General features: G+C 35.5%; 8 protein-coding genes across 8 annotated transcripts; all 8 read right to left on the bottom strand.

Annotated features, from left to right (window-relative positions):
• Window positions 1–208: 208 nt before the first annotated feature.
• Window positions 209–1,228, bottom strand: WICANDRAFT_76780 (uncharacterized protein; the record flags this gene model as incomplete). The annotated part of the gene is made up of 1 exon (XM_019184448.1): window positions 209–1,228. One exon carries the CDS (start codon window positions 1,226–1,228, stop codon window positions 209–211), a length of 1,020 nt encoding a protein of 339 aa, XP_019041815.1.
• Window positions 1,229–6,679: 5,451 nt separating this feature from the next.
• On the bottom strand, window positions 6,680–8,176 carry WICANDRAFT_82601 (uncharacterized protein; the record flags this gene model as incomplete). Its single annotated transcript, XM_019185407.1, has 1 exon — window positions 6,680–8,176. One exon carries the CDS (start codon window positions 8,174–8,176, stop codon window positions 6,680–6,682), a length of 1,497 nt encoding a protein of 498 aa, XP_019041816.1.
• A 314-nt stretch (window positions 8,177–8,490) lies between these two features.
• Window positions 8,491–11,039, bottom strand: WAR1 (War1p; the record flags this gene model as incomplete). Its single annotated transcript, XM_019184060.1, has 2 exons — window positions 8,491–10,654; window positions 10,708–11,039. The coding sequence occupies 2 exons, from the start codon at window positions 11,037–11,039 to the stop codon at window positions 8,491–8,493; spliced, it is 2,496 nt and encodes an 831-aa protein (XP_019041817.1).
• A 563-nt stretch (window positions 11,040–11,602) lies between these two features.
• On the bottom strand, window positions 11,603–14,727 carry HMG1 (hydroxymethylglutaryl-CoA reductase (NADPH) HMG1; the record flags this gene model as incomplete). Its single annotated transcript, XM_019186676.1, has 2 exons — window positions 11,603–14,570; window positions 14,670–14,727. The coding sequence occupies 2 exons, from the start codon at window positions 14,725–14,727 to the stop codon at window positions 11,692–11,694; spliced, it is 2,937 nt and encodes a 978-aa protein (XP_019041818.1). The 3' UTR covers window positions 11,603–11,691.
• A 604-nt stretch (window positions 14,728–15,331) lies between these two features.
• On the bottom strand, window positions 15,332–16,549 carry FPR3 (peptidylprolyl isomerase FPR3; the record flags this gene model as incomplete). Its single annotated transcript, XM_019180381.1, has 1 exon — window positions 15,332–16,549. One exon carries the CDS (start codon window positions 16,547–16,549, stop codon window positions 15,332–15,334), a length of 1,218 nt encoding a protein of 405 aa, XP_019041819.1.
• Window positions 16,550–17,133: 584 nt separating this feature from the next.
• On the bottom strand, window positions 17,134–18,011 carry RPL6A (60S ribosomal protein eL6; the record flags this gene model as incomplete). The annotated part of the gene is made up of 2 exons (XM_019184449.1): window positions 17,134–17,649; window positions 17,997–18,011. The coding sequence occupies 2 exons, from the start codon at window positions 18,009–18,011 to the stop codon at window positions 17,134–17,136; spliced, it is 531 nt and encodes a 176-aa protein (XP_019041820.1).
• Window positions 18,012–18,524: 513 nt separating this feature from the next.
• TCB3 (Tcb3p) lies at window positions 18,525–22,505 on the bottom strand (the record flags this gene model as incomplete). Its single annotated transcript, XM_019181157.1, has 1 exon — window positions 18,525–22,505. One exon carries the CDS (start codon window positions 22,503–22,505, stop codon window positions 18,525–18,527), a length of 3,981 nt encoding a protein of 1,326 aa, XP_019041821.1.
• Window positions 22,506–23,284: 779 nt separating this feature from the next.
• Window positions 23,285–25,021, bottom strand: COG8 (Golgi transport complex subunit COG8; the record flags this gene model as incomplete). Its single annotated transcript, XM_019183032.1, has 1 exon — window positions 23,285–25,021. The coding sequence occupies one exon, from the start codon at window positions 25,019–25,021 to the stop codon at window positions 23,285–23,287; it is 1,737 nt and encodes a 578-aa protein (XP_019041822.1).
• Window positions 25,022–25,189: the final 168 nt, after the last annotated feature.

Consider the following 25,189-nt stretch of genomic DNA (forward strand, 5'->3'; position numbering starts at 1 on the left):
GGAATGGACCTAACATCGATAAGCATTAAAAAAAATTACCATTAAAAATTGAACCCTTAACATAACGGCAAACAAATACAACAGACACACACTTACTCTCATAAACTCATGAAATCATTAATACCTATTGAAACACACATATAAATAAACCATGACCATAGTTCCCGTTAACCATGATCCCCAAAGAACCAGTCTTTTTTATTAAAAATTATTCGGCACTAATACTAATATCATTATCATTATCATTACCAGCTTGCTTTAAAGTATAGCTATGACGACCATATCCATTATAACCTCGTTGTTGATGGAAAATAGGCAATTCTGCAATTTTTTCACTATTTGGAATATGTTTTGGATTTCTACCATCGAAAAAACTTTCACTTAAATTTGCCAATAATTTAATGTTTTCATCACTTGTAGTACTTTCGGATTGATCATCATCATTACCATGACCTTTTGCTAATTCTTGTTTAGCTTTCTCTAATTTAGTCTTCTTCAGTTTATATAATTCTCTAATTTGTTTGAATTCTTCTGGTTTTCTCTTTGGTCCATGTCTTTTAAATGTGATATGAGCATTAAGATGGTTTAAAGTTCCATAAGAATTTTTACAATTCTTCCAATTACATGCATATAATCTTTCCATTTCATTTGCTTTTCTTCTTGGTCTCTTCTTCTTTGGCTGAGAAGATGGTATATGTTGATGTTGTAATTGTGCAGCTTGTAATTGTGGTTGTTGATAAGAATATGGTGAAGTACTTATATGTTCGAATGGGTTCACTGGATGAGTTTGTTGTATCTTATAATTCAACATATCATATTGTGGGTTTCCAACAATGTAGTTTGCTGAGTTTGGAGTAGTTGTGAAATTAGATGTTGATTGATATGGAGGTGTAACTGATGTTGTTATTGATGATTTTCTTGAGTTAAAACGATCACTATCTATTATGGATGAAGAAGCTGATGATATTGATGAATTTGTAGACATATTAGTAGCTGGTAATAAGACAGCTGGTTGTGAGTTGAGATTATTAACATTGTAATAGACTTGTTGAGGTGATGTGCTTGATGAACCACTACCTAAAGAATGATGTCTAACTTGATAATGAGCAGGTTGAGTTTGTAAATGTGGTGCTGCTTGTTCATTATTTGGTAATCCAATAGTTAATTCCTTGATGGATGGTAGTTTAACTTTTTTTTCACTAGCATTAAACAGTTGTTGATCTGGCATTATAAATTTTAAAACTGTCTAATAATCTGGAGTTCATTCAAGTATGATGGCAGCTTGATAAATTGATGGCTTCCGGTTTTGATAATTATAGTTCTGCAAGTGAAGTTTGTTACTCTTGTGATCTTAAGTCAAAATCTGTCCTTATATAAAGATAATTTGAATTCAAGGTGATATACTAGAAGCAATCAAGTCAACAGATATAAATTTAAAAGAACAAAATGTGGCGATGTTGGATATTTTTATCTTATTTATAAGTATCAACAGCAAAATTGTAGAGCAGATCTGATGTAAAAGTATTAATGAGCAACTGAAAATATAGATGAGCTTTTGACTTATATAAGAAATTGATGATGGTCTTGACTGAATCTAATCTTGAAAGACGATTGTGACGATCAATATTGAAATCGATTCCTAGATGTTCTCAAAGCAATCTAAAACTGTTATAATTTGAATTATTTCTTCTTTCAATACTTTGGATGAACTATGAGATCAGGAAGCTTAAGGATACGTTAAGGCTGTTTGACAAACTAGCAACCTGAGCAACTAATTTTGTTAAGAAAAGGTAAATTTAGCACCTGCTATCCCACGCCAGCGTAATTAGCGGCTTTTTACAAGTATATATATAGGATATTTATACCTATTCTTTTTTCAGTTTGGTCTTCATTCAAATATGAATCGCCTTCTTGTACATACACATCCGTTCAAGTTTATGTCTAAGTGTGCATCTCAAACTTTTGAGTAACATGCAAAGTTGAAACAAAAGGAACAGAACGAGCTTGAAGTTTGGGAAGCATGATTGTCTCAATGTGGTGAAATGACACACTTGTGCACTAGTATGCATCAAACCTTATTCAAAACTCCACCAAGAAAGATACGGATTTCACTTTCGATCAAGGGGTACTGCAGCAGGATGCATGACTGGATGTTAGCGGAAGACAAGATCCACTACAGCATGCGCTTAAATTAAATTTTTATGAGGGTTTGCTTTTTTTAGTGCGATGCGAGATCTATGCGTAATGAGTGATATCACCAATCCTGAGTTCACGTAATCTATCTTACATACAAAATCAACCAGTTCTTGACCAGTAAACCACTGGAAGGTGCCTCTGTTCTCTATTGTTCACCATTCACATCTGAAAGATGGATATCATGATATGATCTTGACGCGAGTAGTACAGCACGATTCCAGACGTATCCAAAATGAGGCTTTACAAACGGATCAGTTGAGGTACACATCGTGTATTTGTATACACTCCTTAGACCAATACCCGTTGATGATTTGTACTGGTTTACCCTTCAAGTTTAGGTATTCGGCTACTAGTGAGTGAAATATCGATGTCTGAACTAAAACTAGGAGTATGGTGTTGAAGTGAAGTTTATTCAGATCAAGCATTCAGTCTAGATGACCTGTACTACTTTCTTTTGGAAACAAGTCAAATTTCAGATCTTGTGTACAATACATCCGAAATCAGTTTACAGGCGTTATGGCGTTATACACGCTTTATGATCGATCAAAGCAATATGGAGTCTGGACAGATCTGGAGTAACTCAGTATAGAAAACGATCGATTGATCTATACTACTTATATGGTCTAGTAATCAATCAAAAGCTCTCAGGCTACTTTTTAGAAAGATTGTTGGCAACATAGTCGACTTGATGGGCAAAACAGGCCTTCCTATAATGTACTTTTGTACTTCCATCAAAACTTTGAACTTCAACTCAATTAATCACTTCAATATTAGCTCAAGGTCGTGTTAGGCTTTTCTCATCACAATTGATTTGACTTGAATTGGCCTGTCTACAGTACATGGTTAAATTGGCCATACTTCAAAACACACAATCTTGAAGGTCCACAGCAGCTTAATAGACCAATTACCAGTCAAACCAACACATGGTACTAGCTTCCACTTTATTGATCTCTAAAGCAAGCAGGAATCTTTTAGTTGGATGTCGATTTGTTCTAGCTCCATTTGGCTCTTGATGATTTTCACTCATCCAGGCTGTACAGGTACACAGTCACACTCATGTTGTACCAACCTAGTTCGACTGTGGTTTTAACGATTGTGATCTAAAAGAAACTGAGAATCACAGATACACTTCATCTGTTTTTAGTGTCTTTCTGTAAATCTGCTGTGAGTTGTGTACTTGAGCATCGTGATTCTAATCACGTACATGCCCACTGCTTTCGTTGTGGCTGCCTTGATCAAAAAGCACTGGAAAGTAGTTTTTTGTGACTACAGATGTGAGTTTCACAACGAAGAATAAAGATGAAAGGTAGGATGCAGTTCTCCAAGACCAATCAACCCAACAAACTGCATTGATTTGATACAACACCTGTTATATGAGCATTCCCTGTAGAAGTTACCTGAAGTGGTTAACTTTGATTGTAAAGGTACGAAATCAATAATTATGCTACAAATAAGCTTGCAGTACCAATTAATTATAATTTCTCGTTATATGTAGTTCCCGCCCGCAATTTACTAGTCAATTATTAATTGTTCAAGAACTGGCGATCCTTTTAACTTCTGTACCTACTTCAAAGTTAACTCAGGCTTTTGATCAAATCTTTAGCAGCCTATTCAGCCATTAATTAAACGTTAATAAAGCTTAAACACAAGGAATCTCACTTTGGTCCTGATCTGACACAGTGTCAACTAGGACTTAACCTTAATATTGATCCGTCCACCACTCAAAAACATATAACCTGTTCGTAACTTCAGATTAACGAGAAATTGAGTACCAGTTTATCCTAGATCTTGTACGCAATAATTTCTAGTTTTGATTAATTAATAGACAAGCTAATCATATTGGCTTTCACACCCAGTCATGACCATATACTTACGGCTGAAACAATTTGAACGAGAAATTCTCCAGTGCGTCTACAATGAAATTAACAGAATAGTTTAAGCTATATTATAATGAAATATTATGGATCTAGAACCCAAACGTACAGATATAACATTCTGTTGTAGTTAAATAGTTCACCAGCTAGCTGCTAGGCCAGTGATCATGGTGATACAGCTAGCTGTACAACTAGTAGTGCTGGCGCGTATATAATATTTGATCAGTTGATTAATTAATTGTATCATATTACAATATGATCATGAATTAATTTATATAAATATAGCTGCTGGTAATTTGTATTAATTATATTATATATTAATATTAGACGATCACGTTATTTTTTTAATTAATATATGTATAATTAAAGTAGCTAGTAATTTCGATGCCATATTGACCAGTCATGTACTTATTAATTATGTGCGGCCGTCGATCAACTAATTAATAATTAGAGACGTGTTGGGAACAGCTTGTTTGATGTTCGAGTTCAATTGATATTACTCAAATTATAAGCAAGCAGTACTTGGCTAGATAGGTTATTCAATCAGCCAAACAAAAAGTATATAATATTCATGAGTTGATCAATTGGAATAATTCGACTTTTGTTCCCATTCTTTGCTCAAACTGATATGCTCAAACTGATATTCTCAAACATTTTGTGCGTTGTACCTACCTCTCAAGTTTCAACATAAATACATTTTATACGCTTTGATTGATAAGCATATAATTCTCGTGGATTATGGAACATAAGAACCTGTTGATCAGGTACACAAATATTGTGCTTATGTAGCTTGTCGACAAATAGGCGCCGGTACCTTGGGACCATATGTTAACAGTCCCTTCAAGCTTGTGCAAGTACTTGTATGTTGACCTTCGGCCTCAATATGATGGTACTGTGGTCTGATTGGGAGCTCACAATTTGGAGATATAAGTGCTATCACTAAAGCTTGAAGGTACAAATGGTTGTTCTTTCACAAGTTCCTTATTCCTGAGTATGACCATCTAATTTATCCTCGTTCAATTACTACAAGTTGTACACACAAAAATCACATCGCCTCGCCAACTCTCAAATATTTCACCAGGCACATTAACGCACAATCTAAGAATTACTTAATACCTTACGTCTTCGCTCAAGTAGAAAGTAGCATTAAGCTTCAACAGGATTTCACAATTTTAGCTGTATTTTGAGTTAAGACCGATGCTGTAAAGCAGTCAATTTGAAAGCAACCTTGTTGACGATATCAAAAAGTTCAAGAGCTGTACACTTTCCAAACGTTTCAAGGTAATATGTCCAGAGCACCAATTGTGAAGATTAGAACATTAGAACTTCACAAGTTCATTTGCAATCCAGGCACAAACATTTTGAGCTGGCCAATTTTGATTGTGCAAATCTTGTATCTGTCGGGAATTTGTGACTTTTCAACTCTAATGCACGTTTGTGTCTGCAACATGTTTGAAGGTGCATATGAACCGTAAAATTCTCCGTTGCAAGTTGCAACTTCAAACAAACAAAAATCTATCAACAAGATCCAAATACATACACTTACAATTCAAATTTCAAACCATTCCTTTATGTTACCAAGGTCCAAATTTTGAATCAGATTCATTCAATTTGTTCTTGAAGAATCAGCACTAAACAGCGCAATAGCTCGGGCTCATGGAGATTATTTGGGGATGTAGCTCAAGTGTATGTGATGTACGTACAAACCTATACAAACTTCATGGAAAATGATGGCGGCTAAATATACATTCAGATGCGGCTGAAGAAGCTACACTTTATTTTAGTGCCAGAGATTCAACTCTTCAACGTGGCCAACATCAACAATCTTGAGGTATCGAACAACGCTATATATGTGACAATAGACTAAGTATCACATGTGGTTTGCTCAAGAGGAATCTGCAAAGGAAATTGATTAATTAGCCATATTTCTTAATATATGCTCTGTCGAATTTCAGAATAGCACATGGTGGGATTAAATCTGGTTGATGGATGGTGTGTTTGATTCAGCGTACTTGAAGATTCAACTTTTCTAAACTGGTCGTTCTGTTATGATATCTGGTATTTACCTCCAAGCTGATGAATTTTAGTTGAATCACAGCACTAGATGTCCCCATTTATTTCAAGCGACTAGACGTATTGTGCGATCAGCTGAAACCAATTGATACACTTTTAGTACCCGGTAGCTCATGATATAATTGCAGCTATTGCTTCATACTTTGGATGACCAGCAATTGAGATATGTAGAGAGTATAAGGAGGTAAGCTCAAGTGTATAAAGATTCTATGAATCATGTGTTGATCGATAAAAGGGTACTAAATGTCATCAGTTGATACCCAGTGGCTTTAAATTAAACTTTGATTTTATAACTAGGCGTCGACTAGGATTCATGACTCAAATGTGACAGCTATTATATCTTGCTTCTATCACTGAGGAGGATCAAATGTTAGTTACTTAGCACCGTGGATCTAATTCATACTCATATAATCAGCAGCAAGATATTGGTTTTAGATTCAAAAATCAGCCCATCTACAGTCCTTCGGTTATTTAAACTCTTCAATATATTGGTAAAAGTATATTCTATCCTTATTTGGAAACCAGCTCGAATCAATCTAATCAAGAGAATATTTACCAGCTTTGATGTCATAGAATGCTCTTTCAGCTGCTTCTAAAGCCTTTGGATAATCACCAAAATCTTCACCTTCCAATATATAAGGTCTATCATCTGGGGCATATTCCAGCAAAACATCAATAAACTCTTTTTGAACAATATCCCATGGGTAATAATGAAAAATATAATCATCTGAAGTCTCCACCAATCTCTTTGTTTCCCATTCCTTTTGAGCATCTTTTGAAGGTAATCTTTTACTATTTGACCAAACTCCAGCAATACCCACTGCACCTGCTTCAAAAGAATGAAATTGAACAGAAGTAATTTGGACACCAATAAATGCCAAAGTAGGATCTTCAATGTTGAAAGTATCACGGTATAAACCTTTAACTCTTGAACCCCCAGTTGCTTTATTAGCATATCCTGGTTTTGTTAATTCCAGAAATTTCTCACCAATGTATGGATAATGCCAGTGGTACCCAGTTGCAAATAAGATCTTGTCAACATCTTCTAATTTTGAACCATCTTCAAAGAAAACAGTTTTACCATCAATTTTGGAAATTCTTGGTTTATTTGAAAACGAGGTTGCAGCTTTTGTTATCCATGGAAAAATTTCTTGTTTGCCTGGAGTACGAGATATGGTTAAGCTTTTAACAACTGGTTCAATATACTGGATGATATCAATACCACTCAATGAAGAACCAACAACCAAAACATTCTTATCTTTGAATTGATCAACTGTTCTAAATGATTTAGAATGCACTATGGTTCCCTTTGGTGCAGAGTTCAAGCCTTCAATATATGGAATGAATGGAACTGAATAATGACCACTTGCAATGACAACAGCATCAAATTTCTCTGTATACCATTCATCTTTACCTTCAGGTGTACTATGTCTTAGGGTCAATAACCATTTACCTTCTTCATCTTTTTGAACATCTTGGACTTGAGTATTCAATCTAAAATGATCCAAAAGTTTATTATCATCAACAAATTTATCCAAAACTTGGCCAACCTCTTTATAACTAATTAATGGATCAATTTCAGCTAGTTTGGATGGGGGTGTATACTTGATTGATGAAAATCTCAAAAATCTTCTAGGGACATTGGTGTATAAGCCTGGATAAACTGCAGACCGTCTCCATTGATTATCATTGTTGACACCATCAGTCACCAATGGGGATTCAACACTATGATTAGAGAGCCCCTTAGGAATTTCAACTTTTGGATGAATAACATCCGCATCATAATAATTTCGACCCCATAATTCATCTTCAGGTAAATCAGGAACTTCAATAGATGGAGCCCAACTACCACCAACTTTATTCTTTTGTTCAAAGCCAACAACCTTGGTAAATGCTGGGTTTTCAGCGTTTGAACCACCTACTGTTGACTTACCATCTTTGGTTGTATGAAGAAATTCGTAAACACTTGCAATACCACTTGGACCACCACCAATAACTGCAATGGAATTTATGTTGAACTTATCAATTGTCATATGTCTCGTCTTAGTGACAGGAAGACTCAAAAGCTTAAATGAATTGGGGAACACCATCTTTATATAATCCATTCATTCTCCAGGTATCCATTGACATGGCCTTGATTTTCCTACTCTTTGATGATTAAAACTGTGGTTCTATTTTGTAACATTCGTGATTTTGAACTAAAATTTTAGAAGAACTCGGGTCGGCCCACAATTTATCCTTCACTTTATTCAACCGAAACGAAATCACATGAAATGATTATTGTATCTTGTACAATGTAGTCAACTTGAATATATATTTATTATATACATATGCCACATTATCGTCATTATAACAAAAATTGTTCATCTTTATAATCAAACAACTTCCAAAATTCATCTTGTCCCATCAATTCAGTTGGAATGTCACCAAATCCCTTCATTGTAGCATCAGATAACACATCCAATTGAGGGTATACTGGCTCCATATGAGACTCCAGCTGGTCATGTTGCGGTAGCATGCTATTAGTATTTGGCATGCTGATTCCAGGGTAAACATTCATTGGTGGTCCATTAACTTGTTGGTGTGAATGTTGTTGTGGGTGCATTAATGGGTGTTGATATTGATCTGGATATTGATGGCTATGTGGTGGGATATTCCCTGTGTTGATTGGATGGTGTGGCTGTTGAGGATAACCTTGAGGAATATGTGAGGTTGCCATGCCTGGGGCATCACCAGCAGGGGCATGTTGTTGATGTTGTTGTTCAAATGACTGTTGTACAACTGGTTGATGTAATGAAGTTTTTGGAGGTTGATTTGCTGAAGATGTGTTGGTTGGTGTGCCACTAATACTTGAATTTTGAGAATTAGCGTTGACAACGGTTTCACTTGATGATATATTGGCCAATTCGTTGAATGCATTTTCATTCTTGGAATATGTTGTTAAGTAGAAATAAAACAACAATTTGGTCTTCACAAGCAAATGGTTTGTTTTGTAAATCTTGTTGCATTCATCTAATGTATTCATTATTCTCTTTATGGAGCTAAAATCAAATTCAAAGCTCAAGCAGTTACTAGTCTTCAGTAGCAGTGCAAAGCAATACATTAATCTTCCATAGATCAATAATGGCACTGAACAAAACTGAGCTGGGGTCAATGAGCTGAAATGATGTAGACATTGTAAAGTTGAATGTAAACATTTGAAACTCAATTCTTCAGATGTAAACTTTGAGTACAAAAATGCTTCAACTGAATAAGCAAACCCAAGCAGGACATTAGAGTCCATTGTTGTCTGTTGATCTTTCAAGAAATCAATAGCTCTTTGGAAATGTTGAATAAATGATAAATTCTCTTGATCTTTCAATTCAACAAAACTATGAATCTTTTCAAGTAAACTGGTCAATTTAGCAAATATCGCAACTGATCTGAACTTTAATTCACTAGAAGTTCTTAAATGTTGATAAGAATCCTCAAGATATGGAGTCCATGTGACAAATAATTTTCTTCTTAGAAATAATGAATAACCAATAGATGCAGAATAAACAGCCAAAACAAGACATCTATATTCATCCTTTTGAGGATCCTCCAACACTTCAGAGCGGAGAACGGAACCTTCACTTTTGTTAACAACATAATATGGGCGACCTGTCAAACCAAGATCCTGAGTCATTGTTATACATAAAGCACTGAATATATGATAACGACGATTATGAAACAATTCAGGCATATTGTACCAAATAGTTAAAAGCAACAACGATTTCAACAGTTCAATTGATTTGTTCCCAATAACCACAACTTCATGAATAACTTCTTGGGTAGCAATATTTTCAATATTCAAGTTTTTATCAAAATCAGCATCATTAGTACTTGCAACACAAGTGACAGCCATAACAACATTGAACAAAACAGGATAAACAGACTTGAATGTTTCCACATCAGTAGGAACATCAACAAAAGGATACTTTGCAAAGATCACTTCAAAATACATCTTCAGTCTTTGTTGAGCCTCCTCTATAGTTAGAATTCCACTATCAATCAAATCTACATGAGATGAGTAAACTCTCCGTAGTCTTTCCTCTGCAACTTGTGTAACCATATTACTAACATCAGATAACGCAGTTGAACCAATCAATTGTTCAATCTGTTGAGCTTTTGTCAATTTGGATACTTTGGCCCTTTTAGCATCGGTAGCCCCATTTTTAGGGAAATGATCATTTTCATTGATGAATTCAAAAGAGCTACCACCATTTACTGGTCTCTTTGTGCCTCTGCTGTTATTCCCTCTTTCAGCGCTTATTGGAGTTCCACTTAATGAGGACCTTTGCCCAATCGTGTTTTGTTGATATGAAGACAAGGGGCTGAAATGATTTGGAAAAGACTGTCCACCAGGATGCACTGGTGATTGATTATTACTATGGATAGACCCTTGAGGTGAGTTACTGCTCATTTGTGAACGATGTTGTAGTAGTTCATTATTTAATTGTTCAATCTTTTGTTCCAGTTCATTTACGCGACTAAAGAAGCTTGTTAGTAAGTGATTCAAATAATCAAATGGTATGGTACTCACTCTTGACTTGAATTCGTAATTGATTGTGGATGCATTTGTTGTTGTTGTTGCTGTGGTTGTTTTCTCTTCTTTCTGCTGTAGTTTGTATCTATCTCACACACTCTTCTGGTCTTGATACATCTAACACAAGGAGACGAGAGGTCATCTGGATCAGAAGGGATACACTTGACTTTGAGCGTATGGCAGGATTTGCAAGCAACAGCTCTTCTTCGACTTGGAGCTGGTTTGGATGCCCCGTTGTCCTTCTTTGTAGTAACTGCACTTGTTGATGTTGTTGTGGTTGGTGTAGCAGATGAAGGCTTCTCCTTCTTATTCGTAGCTCTAGGTGCCATTCTGGATATTATTTTGACTGTCGGTATGTATGGTGATGGTGATGGTGATGGATGTTGATGAAATATTTGATGGATGTTGTTGATGTCTTCTCGAATAACTTGTACACTCTTTTTTAGGACTCTTCTCCGTTTACAAGATAGGTCCGCCCAGTTCTTATATTAAAGCCTTTCCTCTGTGACACCCTCTAAAAGAACGGTATTCGGCTTCCTATGCTTGATGGAACTCTTCCTTTGAATAATATGCCAATATACAGCTCCCAGTTCACTTATTAAAAGTACACTGTTTCCAGACTATCCAAATGCTCTTGAGACTTTCTTTATTATTAATCATCAGTAGTTTATTGTCCCAGTTCCCAGCGTCATTCTGCTGAGAATTTTGAAAAAAAAAAACACAGAACAGGTTCGCGACACACGCAGATAACCAAGAGCGGACTTCCTGACTTAATTACATCTCATACATTGATTCATCAAGCGATGGAAATGACAATAAATAGCTATGAAATATTAAAAATATACAATAAAATTAGCGGATATAACCTTCTGGAATATTACCAAGTAAAATACTAACAACAATATAAATGCAAAAATGATACAAAAAAAAACATAGTGTGACTTTTCAATTTAAAACTTTTTCTTCTTTTTCTTTTCAAGCTCATTTCTTAGTAGCACCAGCTCTGTTATGTTGCATATGACTTTGAACCAAATGACCTGCTGCTAGAGCACTACATAATGATAATTCACCAGCCAAAACAATAGATGCAATGATCTTGGCCAATTGTTGAGCATTAGCACCAGGAACTGAAGCTGGACCTCTGACACCTAATAATTCCAACATTGAACCTTGAGGATCTAAAATTGTACCACCACCAATAGTACCAACTTCAATAGATGGCATAGAGACTGAAATTTGTAAATCACCATCTTGAGTTTCTTTCATCAACGTTATACAATTAGAACTTTCAACATTTTGTGCAGGATCTTGACCTAATGCCAAATAGACAGCTGTCAAAATATTAGCAGCATGTGCATTGAAACCACCGACTGAACCAGCCATAGCTGAACCAATCAAGTTCTTACTGATGTTTAATTCAACTAATGCACCAACATCACTCTTCAAAACTTTTTCAACAGCTTCTTTTGGAACAATAGCTTCAGCAACAATACTTTTACCACGACCTTCGATCCAGTTGATAGCTGCTGGTTTTTTATCAGTACAGTAATTACCAGAGACTGAAATAACTTGCATATCATCCCAACCAAATTCCTCAACCATTTGTTTTAAAGCAAATTCAACACCTTTAGAGATCATATTCATACCCATGGCATCACCAGTGGTGGTACGGAAACGAATAAATAACAAATCACCTGCTAAAGCAGTTTGAATATGTTGTAAACGTGCAAATCTTGAAGTGGAATTGAACACTTTTTTGATACTAGCTTGACCTTCTTCAGAATCCAACCAAATCTTACAAGCACCAGCTCTTTTCAATGAGGGGAATGAGACACAAGGACCACGAGTCATACCATCTTTTGTTAACACAGTTTGGACACCACCACCTAAATTAATAGCTTTACAACCACGCATAGCTGATGCAACTAAACAACCTTCAGTAGTAGCCATTGGAATATGATATGGTGTACCATCAACAATCAATGGACCGGCAATACCAACAGGTAATGGCATGAACCCAATAACATTTTCACAACAAGCACCAAAGACACGGTCATAATCGTAATGCAAATATGGTAATTTGCTTGTTTCTAAAACTGGAGCACCTGCTAATTTGGCAATAGCTTTACGACGAACTTCAACTGCACGAGTAGTGTTACCCAATTGTTTTTCTAATGCATATAATGGCAAGTTACCATTAGTAACTAATGAAACAACTTCCTCATTTTGTAATGATTTAACTTTACCATCTTTGAATAATTCAACAATTTTATCTAATGGACGAGCTTCAACAGTTTCATTATCTGAAGTTGGAATAATTTCTGAAGATTTTGTAACATCTGATTCATTTGATGATGAATTATTTGAAATTTTTGGTTCAAATTCAACTTTTTTAGTAGGAGTTGGTTTGGCTGATTTGGCAAGTTTTTGTGATTTATTCTTTTCAATATCTGATTCAACGCTTGATGAATGAATACGAGCAGCGTTTAATAAATAAACGTTAATAGTAACACTGATTGCGAATGCGAACAATACAAACTTTGAAATATATTTGTCACGGATGGCAGCACTGATATAACCAATAGTGGATAGAATATAATCTTCAATTTGAATAGAAACTTTTGATGGTAAGAAAAATCTTGCAGGATGAACACTAACTAAGGTACCTTTTGAACCGATTGGAATATTTGCAAATAATGTTTCGTCCAAAGAGAATGAATCATTGTACTCCGAATTAGCACCTAAATCTGACAACCAAGCTGAACCTAATCCATAAATGTGGAATCCAAAAAATAAAACAATTGCTCCAATTTTAGCTGCAGTGACTGCAGAATTGGTATTGTCATCAATATAAACTTTTGAAGCATCCTCATCAGATCTCAAAACTTCATCAACGGTTTCTTGAGTTAAACCATCTTCTTGTAAAGCTTGTTTGATAATTGTTGATCTGTGAATCAAGTTGATTTCCAATTTCAATGATAAAATACCAGCATAAAAAGTGACAGTAGTCAACAGATCAAAAAATAAAATCAATGCTGAAAAGATACAGAAATTTCTCAAGCCTTCCAAGTGAGAAGCATAGAATGAACAGCCAATAAATGCAGTGATAACGAGCAAATGATCATGTAACAAGGCGGAACCTTGTTCTTTGATGGCCAAATATAAACAACTTGGTGTACCGTGCTTGTGGTATTCTTGACTTGAATATTTAGTCAATAGCTTTGTAGTTAATGCAATTTTGTGTTTGAAACCAATAGTTGCAACAAGAAATGGAACACCTTCAGTAATACTTAAAACTGGGATCTGTAATTCAAGATATCTTGTAGTAGCATATAATGCGAACAAGAATGCAAAGAATGAAGAAACCAAAGCTGAAAATGCTAACCAGAATTTTGAACCTGCCTTTCTCATATCAAGAAATAATGAGATAAAAGTATACCACATTGCTAAATAAGCAACAGTAACGATAGCAATATCGAATGGTTCAGCACCTAAAATCAATTTACTAACCTTGTTATAACCTTTGATGATTAGATCAGAGTATTTACCAAGTTTAGCATGGAAATCTCTAAATTTCCAAACAGTACCATCTGAAGAAATTAATTGAGTAATTTCAGCATCAGTAGTTTCATTTTCCTTTGTGATTAAGAACTTAACTTGTTCATCATCTGAAGAATAAGAATTAGCAATCTCTGGCAATTCTAATACACCACCTCTTTTGAATTGGAATGGGATAACATCAAAATGTTCAGCATCTTGAGAAATTTTTGAAAAATCATCAACTTGAACCCAAGGAGATTTAGCACTTGATGAATGGTAATAGTTGACCAAATTTGAGGAAGAGTCAGCATAGCTAAAGCCTTCACCAATGTATTCCTCCACTATGGATAAATAAGCAATTGAAGCCAATAGAGATGTGACAATCAGAGTATGAATTGGATGTAGAGCACTCAGCTTACCAATAAACGCCAAAACAGAGGCAAGACCGTTCAAAGGTCTTTCTAAAACGGCGGCCATGTCCCTTTTTGGATGCGATGAAGATCTGGGAAAGGAATGTAGCAGTGCTAGCTTTAAGACAGCCTGGGACAGTGAATGGAATGAACTCAAGTTCTTTGAATTGAATAGAATCAGCTCTTGTTTTGTATGTGGAATGGTGACGCGCCCAACACAAAATTTTCCTAGGAATTTTTTTTTACAAGGCCAAATTGGAATATTAGCTGAGATTAGTGAAAAGTTTATAAGCTGCAGAACAGATAGCGAATATTGAAAAGGAGTTTAAACTTGAATGGATTCAGAGATGAATTAAAACGAATGACAATTTCGAATAGTTTCTGCTTGATCTGATAGGCCAGAAATTGGGGGAATGGTCCTTTTCAGATCTTCCTAGTTGGAGATTCCTCACGTCGTTTAAAATCTATGTGAAAATTTGTAAAGTATGGTGTGGTGCGTACCAGGTTTAGCACATATAAACGATCTATTATTTGTGAATGAATTATACTACTACGATGTAAAAAATAATAGCCAATGGTGATAATTGTAATATTAAAAGATAAATGAAAGATGAGGAAAAGCAAAGTACATAAAATTAAAATTCACAGTCTATTTGAAGTTTGGTATCCACCTATTTAATGGAAACTAATTTAACATCGAAAGTTAATTCAGAGTTAGCTGGAATACCTGGTAATTTTTGACTACCGTAAGCCATTTTAGCTGGAATGACAATACGACGTTCACCACCAACAGCCATACCAACAACACCGACATCCCAACCTTTGATGACTTCACCTTTACCTAAACCAAAGTTGAATGGTTTACCAGAGGTGTTTTTATCGAAAACTGAACCGTTCTTCAATTTACCAATATATCTGACACCAACTCTTGAACCATTTTTAGCAGTTGGACCTTTACCAACAGTACGGTCTTCAATGACAACACCACCTGGTAAAGTTTTGGTGGTTGATTTTGGAGCTGATTCTTTCTTAGATTCAGTTGGACCTTGTTCTAATTCTTTGTTAAATTTGACATTTTTTTCTTCTTTAGCTTTCTTTTGCTTTTTGGTTTCTTTTGGTTCTGGTTTAGCTTCTTCTTCTTCAACTTGACGTTTTTTGTTTTCTTTCTTTGATTTTTTGGTTTCTTTTGGAGCTTCAACTTTTTTAGCTTCTTCTTCTTCAACTAATTCTTCAATTTTACCTTCAACATCACTTTCATCTTCTAAATCATTGATATCGAAATCTTCACCAATGATTTCATCTTCATCTGGTGATAAATCATATTCATCTTCTGAATCTTCATCTGAATCGAATTCTGAATCTTCTTCGTCATATGGGTGTTCAACAAAGTTACCAGATAAATGGATTGGGTATGAACCAGTAACAACAAAGAAAACTTCTTCATCTGGGGAGATGGTCAAATCTAAAGTTTGTTGGTATTGTGATTTTGGTGATAAAGTACAAACAACGTATTCTTCGATTTCATCATCTTCATCATCGTTGAAGTCTTCGTCATCTTCTTCATCATCATCTTCAGCATCATTTTCACCAGCATCTTCTTCATCTGAATCTTCTTCGATTTTATCTTCATCAGAGTCTTCATTCAATTCAGCATCTTCACCATCTTCTGATAAATCATCATCTGAGGAATCTTCATCCAAGTTACGGAAAGCTGAGCTTTTCAAGATTCTTAAAGTAGATGGTTGTTCATCATCATCAATAGCACCTTCTGGATCAATAGCAGCTAAGGTTAAATGAACAGTAACTGGTAATTCTGATTCAATTGCTTGAGTTGGAGTGAATGGGTTCAAAGCTAAGTTGTATGAGGCTAATGGTAATAAAGAAGTCATTTTGATATGTACCTTTTGTGGTTGATTCTTTTGAAAGAGAGTTCTTAAAGGTTAAAGGTTTAGCTTAATTGTACTCTTTTTTATATTTCCACGTTCAAAAAATTTTTTTGTATGGAGCACCTCGTTTCTTTTGAAATTTCCCTTTTCGGCGAGATGACTTTGTTGTCGAGGAAACGTGTAATGGAGTTTATATACACTTGAATTTTTATGTCAAAATTCCCATAGACATGAACGTATTGGAGGTACAATTTGGTCGATATTTATGATTTTGAGCTTCTAGTTCTCAATCTTCTCAATTGTTTGAATTCAATTACTGAGGTGATTTTGAGAAGGCCGGTCGAGTCTCGACATAACTTTTAGATCTATTCAGATCAGATGGAGTAGAATATTGCAGAAGACAGAAGAACATTACAAAAATACCTTTATACATAAACTACATTCAATTTTACGTTTGTTTGTTTTCCACGTAACATGAAAAACGAAAAAAGACCTTGATAATAGATTCTTCATCACAGGAAAATTATACAAAAGACTTTAAAATAATGATATGACGGACGTTAAACTTAAACAACAAAATCACCGGCCTAAAATTTTAATAAATGTGGTCTGTCACCGTTTTTCAAACTGAAAGTAGCAGACAAGTATTCTTTTAATAATGGAGTTTTCTTGATTTGAGTTAATAAAGCAGCATCAATTGATTTTTGGTCAGCAACACGTTCAGCTTTAACTTGTTTTTTTGGTTGTTCTTCACCAAAGAATTGAGCTTCACCTTTAGCTTTGGTTGATTTTTCACGAGCAAAGTAAGCAACGTTGAATTTTGAAGCATCAACACCTTCTAATGAAACTTGGGTTGAAGTAGCAATAACATAACGAGCATTGACACGACGTAATGGAACACCGTTAACTTTGAATGGACCAGAAACTAATAAGGTGTTGTCTTCTAAGTGTTTTAAGTAAACAACTCTTTTACCTCTGAAACGACCAGCTAATAAAATTAAAACAGTACCTGGAACTAATGAGGCACGTAATTTTTGTGGACGAGCAGTCTTTCTGGTGTTTTTTGGGACTGGAGCGTCTTCAGCTTGATACCATTTTGGAGCCTATTTGAATTGTTAGTATAGTTCAATAAGCATTTGTTTGCATTCATGGTATTTTAGATCTCTGAGATTATAGGTTCCCGTGGTGCATTCTATCTTGAAATCTACCTTTTCTTTAATTCTTGATTCAGATCTCTCCAAATGTGAACATTTGATTCAATATATCCAACATAGCATTTTTTAACTTTTATATTTGTATGCTTTTGGTTTCTTTCATATGGTTTGCTGATGTTTTCATTGAAATTTCCAACCGTATTTTATTACTCCCTTCTAACTTCAGTATAACATCGAACGGTGTGTTCTTGGGATCTTAATAATCTCATTGATCTCTACCCTGTATTCCCACTTACTAATTGGGCGCTCATTTTGATATAGTCTTGTTGTGATGTATATGGTATCTTTAACTAGGGCTTCTTCAAGCTTGATTGTTCAAGACGTTTGTTGTTGAGAATCCAACGCCAGAGTCCTACACTGGATGGTGTACTGAGTTTTACTGCAGCTTCCCGCACAAAAGCCAGTATACAACGCGTAAACCTGAGCACCGAGATTTCGAGAATTTTCAGCTCTCGAAAACCACTTTGAGTCGCTCTGGCAGAGTTGAGCAGGGCCACACATTTCATTCGAGAAAGTGGGACAGTCACAGATTCCATAAAGAGGTGTCTGGATGTAATGATAAAGTTCATGATTAACGTATGTGTCAAAGCTACATCAATGATCAAATAACTAATGTCAGTGTATTATAGTGTACACAAGTATTTATATTCATACAATAATAAAAACCAATTCATAGAAAAAATCATATCAACAGTTGTTGAATAAAGGAACGTCTCTTGTACTTTTGTCGTCAAAAAAAATAGTAAATCACAAAACTAAAGCATTCAAGGTCTTAGGTCCTCGTGGTGCCATCCTGGTGGAGGAGGAGTTTGACCATCTTCTTGACCTTCTTCAGGTTCTGGACTGTATCTGAAACTAACAACAATTTGTCCTTGACCTAATTTCAGATCAATATCACGAGGACTGTCAACAACTTCAGCTAGCTTGATACTGGCAGTTCCAAGTTCTTCATCTTTAGAAAATTTATGGTGTAAGAGACCACCAAAGACAACTTCAGCATCCATTGGAGCATCAAATGAAGTTTCTTCATCCCATCTCAAAACATGATTTGTAGCCTTGACATTCTTGGTGTGATAAATCTCCCTCAATTTTTCATTAATGGCTAATGAGACTTTAACTTGGGCATGATTACCCAAGTTTGTACCTGATCTAATGATTAATTTACCCTTGGTAGTCTTTTTATCCTTCACTTGAGTAGTATATGTTGAAGCTTGATCATCACCATTCTCTTCTTGAGCAGCAGCAATTGCACCACCTTCTTTATCTTTTGAAGTTGTAGATTTGGTTTGACCAGATCTCATCGACTGAACATCATTGGCATATTGTGAGCCGGTATCCATAGATGAACGTGGTTGATCTAGTGATTTCTTACTCTTTTTACCTGTCAAAACATTCTTGAACAAGGAACCACCTTTACCAACAGCACCTGCAGCAACACCAACACCACCACCAACGACACCAGTGGCCAAGTCTGCAGCAGCACCAACAGTCTTCAATGGAGCACCTGCAATAGATGATAAGTTCACACCAAATTCTGCGGCACCAATCTTTGGGCGAATATATTCAGGAACAAATGTAACTCTCAGACGAACAGATCCTTGAGTATCCAATGGGATATGAATGATGTCTGAGGTTAATGGTTTAACGCCTGTAATATCCAAACGGGCTTGACCCAACAAATCATTTTTACCAGCTCTATCCCAATCATAAACTGTCATCATTAAATCACTTCTTGCTCTCGATGGAACTGGAATAGTAGTACCTTCATTCCATGTTGGCGACAGGGTCTTTTTAACCACCTTGGTTTTGAATAATTCTAAGCCATTCAAAGTCAATGAGACAAATGGGTCTGATTTACCATTTCTGTCAGCAGACATCAGTCCTTCAGCATCCAGGAATTCAATCTTAGCTCTACCTGTATCTAGAATGGTTTCAGATGGTGGTAATTTTATGGCTGATGGAATGTATTCAAATCTAACTTCAACTGATGCACCATCAATAGTAACATGATATGGTTCGTCATAACCCTTTTCTAACAATTCAATGGTGTTGTAAATTTGTTCACCTAGAACATCACCAGAATCTTTTACCTGTTGTTTCTTTGTGTTTCTGAAAACAATCTTACTGTTTGGTAAATCACGAATAAAAGCTTCCCCAGATTCCGGGTTAACATTACGAGCAGTTGCTCTTCCAGAGACGAAACTTGGAGATCCTGAATCGTCAATCAAAACTTGAATAAATGTATCAGCTTTCTTAACCTTACCTTTCAAAATGTTAATGCCTAAAGTACCTGATCTATAAGTCAACAATTGTTCTAGAGATAATTTTTCTTTGGCATCTTCATCGAATTCGTCTTGATCTTCAACATCAACCCATTCATAATCTTTTGGATTCTTTTTGTAAACTTCTTCCCAATCTTTAAGTTGTGCTTGATACTTTTTCTCTCTTGCAGCCTTCTTTTCTCTTTCTTGTTCAAGCTGTTCCAATTCGGTCAATGAATAAACGGGAATGGCAGGCAAGAATGAAACAGAATAAGTCAACTCACCATGAGCTGTTTTACCTTTCAAGGATAATTTAGATTTCAGGATTTTGTTAGCGCCATCATAAAACAAAAAGTTATCATTAGCATCCTTTGAAACAAAGTTACCTATTGGGAAGTCACATGAACCTAACGAGCGATCTTTACTCATTTTTTGTTCATCCATAACTTCAAAAGAGACATGTTGAGACTGTGAAGTGATTGGTAAATAAACAACTTCATCGAAATTTGGATCAAGTGTATCAGGATAGAAAACAGTTTGATATTTCAATCTATTATTCAACATGACTTTAACATATGGATCAACTTTACCAATTTTTTCCAAATTCAATAAATCAATACCTTTTCTCAAATGCAATCTAGCAACACCGATTGGTGGAACAAAATTTGCAGCAGCAGAAACACCACTTAGGGAAACAGGTTTCCATTGAGCAGTTAGACGAACTTCACCCTTTGGTGATAATGGGAATGAATCATTACCATCAATTGTATTGAAAACCAGAGTGTCCAAACTTTCCTCCAGAGTTGCAATTGTGGCGTCTTCATCACTACTACCAGTATCACTAATGACTAATTTGATTTTGGTATTTGATTTTTGAGTGACAAGAATTTCCAAAGTTTCTTCCCAAGCGGGTTCATTAGCTTGTTTCAAAGTTCTAAATGTCTTTGTTGATTTACCATTGACATACAATTCGGCCTTTGGGTTTAGCTGACCAATTAATGAAGCAGTAGCATCCAATTTTTTAGCTTGATGAACTGTTAATTTGAAAATACCAACTTCAGTATCAGGAGTTTCAACTTCTTTACTTTCATCTTCTGTTGATGATTTTTCACTTTCAATAACTGGGAACCAACGAATATCATAATTGATATAACCTTTCTTCTTACCAGCTAGCTCCAGTGGTTTGTTGCTATCGATAATAGCCTCTTGTTGTAACAAATCTGCCAATTCAATAGTATGAGAAGCAAATAATGATCCTTTCTTGTCTTCAGTACTGAATGAGTGTAAGTCAAGATTCAATTTTTGCTCTAGTGAATTAACAAGGATATATTTAGTTTCATTCCAACGAGGAGTTTTAGTGTTGGCTTTAACGTCAGTACGAACATATTTCTCAGGTTCATTATCAACAAACAATTGGACATAAGGATTGAAGCCATGATGAGAAGATCTCTTAAGATCATTAGCACCTTTAACAGTAACTGCAACAACACCAATGGCATCATTTGCTTGAGCAGCCATCAATTCTTCAACATCTATATCAAGATGATTTGGAGCATAAAGCATTGGACCAACATTAGAGTTAATCAAAGTTGTAATCAAAGTGGAAAGACCAGGAATCAAAGACATGATATCTAAACCAAGCATATCACCACCAATTGGTTTCAAGGAGAAATCAATTTTTGGTGCTTCTAATAATGAAATTGAGACAATTTTGATATGAGGGAAGTTCAATGAAAGGTTCAATGTAATTTTAACCCTACCAGAGACTGACATGTTTTCAACCAAGATTGGTAATTTTTTGGAAACAAAAGCTTTACCAACTCTAACACCCAATGCAACTTTTGGGTTGATCTTTTTTTCAATTTCTCTTTTAGTCATATCAGAAGTATCATCAGGAGTGAATGAAAAAGCCCAGTCCATTTCAACAACATCTTTACCCTTTTTAGTATAAGATTTGATTGAATCAATTCTTGGAGCTTTACTACCTAATGTAAATTCATCCAAAGACAAAGCATCAATACCATAACCTGGAGCAATATCTTTCAAAGTATCATTAGCAATAGTCATAACGGTTTCAGATAAGGCTGGCATATAAATAACCCAAAATTTGGCTAAAAATGAGTTCAACCATTCCATTGTTTCAAAATTCTCCCCCAATTTTTCAGCAGCTGCATTTCTTTGCAAGTCATCTCTAATATTTCTAGAGAAACGACGGAATTCAGCACGATAAACAGATGAGGTACCTAAAAGGACGAACATTAAACCAAAGATACCAAATCTCCATTTGGCAATTAACCATGAAAAGAAACAAGTACCGATAACTAATCCAGTACTCCAATACCAGTCAGAATAGAAAGTTTCAATGATATAAGTTTTCACAATTTGTGAATCGGTAACAAAATGAGGATCAAATTTACCCTTTTCTTGGAATCCACCAATCTTCTCCCAAGGGAATCTTTCTTGTTTTCTAGGTTCCTTTGGCATTGATCTATCAATGACTTCTCTTGTGGATTTGGCTGGTTTGATTGGTTCTGGTTGTTGCTGTTTATTAGCAGGTAGGTTATTCTCCTTAGTAGTTGACTTGTTCAAAGAATTTCCATTTGGTTTAGGACCATTTGCGGTACCATTAGCAGTTCCATTAGGAATTGAATTGGATGCAGTCTTTTGAGCACCATTGATTGCATCTTTTGTTGTAGTTTCAGCAGTCTTGTCGTTTATGGGAGCTGACTTCCCATTTGGCAATGGCTTCACAGAGTCTTGGGTCTATCAAGAGTTAGTTGATGTGGTCAATTATAGTTCAATGATAATTATACTTACAGCACTCATGCTTTGCTAATTGACACGGTTCAAACTGTTACTGAATGGCAATTGAGGTTAGTTGTAGTTTGCAAAGTGTTGATGTTTATTTGAAAGGTGAAGCAATTGTCGCCAAACTGCTCAGCTGTGTGGTCCCAACTGAAATTTCGATTTTAGGCTGTACTACAAGAGATTGTGCTGAAATTGGACTTGCTACTATACAAAATGACAAGATAGATTGGATTTCGCAAAGGCTAAAGCGTATAGTTGTTTTGTTTAGCTATGGCTAACAATGTGAAGCCAATGCCCATACCAGAAATCCAATCTTCGTAGTACAGCCTTTCATCAACCAGGCTTTAGATCCCTATTTTTGACAGCGTTCCTGGAAAATCCGGTAGGGGCAGCATTTTGAGGCACATACAAAATTTAAGTAGACACAATTTTCTACACTTTGCTGAATAAATATTTCATCGATTCAAACTTTTAGCTAGTTGTTGTTGTTTTTGAATGGATACGGCCCAAGATTCTCTATCAATGATGTGTTTGGAATTTTCATCTTTAGCATTCAACAACGTGACTGTCATCAAATCACTGAAGTTCTCATCAATTCTACCTAAACTCTGGGAACAGTAAATCAATTGCAAGTAGAGGCCATCTCTAATTGACTTTTCGTGGACTTCTAGTAATGAAACTTTCAAGTTTTGTATCAGTTCAATCAAAACATTGCGGACAAACTCGAATAATAAGATGTTGGATTGTTTTCTGTTTTCGAGTAATTTGATAATAGGTTTCTCTGGAGTTGGCTCTTTCAATTCTTTTAACTCATCCGCATCATCTGTAGACTTATCTTTTTGCTCGGTCTGTTTGTTCTCATCCTGTTTTTGTTCCAGAGAATCTGCAGGTACATCCTCTTCTTTGTTGTCTTCTGATCCTTCTTCCACCTTTTGATCCTTTGAATCAGCATCCAGTTTGGATTCATCATTGAATTCCTTTTCAGCTGCATCTCCCTCTTCCTTTGCATTGTTCGCTTTAGTCTCACTTGCTTCGGCTTGGGTCGATACCTCTTCTTCCTTTTCAACTTTTGGAATTTGTTCTTCTGATTGTTCAACCTCTTCCAATTCTATCTTTACATCTTCTAATTCGAAATCATCAATATCTGCGAAGATACTCTTATATGTCATAATTGAACCAAAACAAAACTCTCTGATAACTTCAATACTTCTCTTCAAATATTTTTCATGCAATGCGCTTTCTCTCAATGGTAATAGGGAAGATAATTCCAGCTTAATAAACTCGTAACGAGAGTGCAGTAAGATTCTTTTCAGTTGTTCATCAGCATTATTGGATTGACTGAATGGTTGTATTCTTCTAAGATATGACAAGATCTTTATTATGGATGATTGTTTCAAATTTGTTCTTAATAGTCTAATCAATCCAGTCAACATCATGGACATTTCTGATTTAACACCAGCTTCCACTTCTTTAACCAAGTCACTGTTTGGGAATCTGATCGCCAATCTTCTTGTATATGAACTGATCTCAAGTGCTTCTGAATAATAGCCTGCTTTAATACACGCACCTGCTAACGACGGTAATTCTAATACATTCAATATTTGATCCATGTTATCTAAAACAATTGAAAGATTTTTGTGTTTTTCAGTCTCATTTAGTTGTGTGTTTTTGATATTGGAAATCGTTTGATAAAATGTATCTTGCTTTGTTGTTGGATCCAAATCAAATTCTAGTTCTTGTAATTCTTGATCTTGATCATCTTTAATTTCATCAATGTCATCATCTTTGAAAGTTCTCCAAAGTGATTTTGCATTATGTGCAAATTCAGTGTCAAAAGATTGATAAGCATCTTTTAACCCAATTTCATTTTCAATAATTGAACCTTGTGATTTGATTATCAGGTTTTTCAATTTTGAATCAATGGATCTTTGATTAGCTTCTAACTCAGCAATATCTTGAACCAATGTTCTCTCTTCCACTATGTTTCCATCCCTATTAGCTGCTGGGGTGGGTGGGATTGAAGATAAATAGTCATTTGATTCAATTGAACTGATATCATTCAAGTATTTCAATATATCACTGTGTAACGCTGGCGACTCTAGTAATGATTGGATTTCACTGGGCAGGTCATCGGACAGTTCCTGGAGTAGCACCTCCAGCGAGGACGCATCATAATTCTCGACTTCAGTCATATTTTGACTCAGTCAGCAGGCACTTGATATCCCTTTGAACAAAGATCTCGTAACCCAACTTTCTGAAATGCTGTTGATGTTGATGTTTTGATCAGTTCGCGAATTTGAGGATTTACCCTATTCTGATATCCGACTTTCAAGCCCTCGGATTTTGATCCACTTGATTTT

This window comes from Wickerhamomyces anomalus (assembly GCF_001661255.1).
Source record: "Wickerhamomyces anomalus NRRL Y-366-8 unplaced genomic scaffold WICANscaffold_1, whole genome shotgun sequence".
Taxonomy (NCBI): Eukaryota; Fungi; Ascomycota; class Saccharomycetes; order Phaffomycetales; family Wickerhamomycetaceae; genus Hansenula; species Hansenula anomala.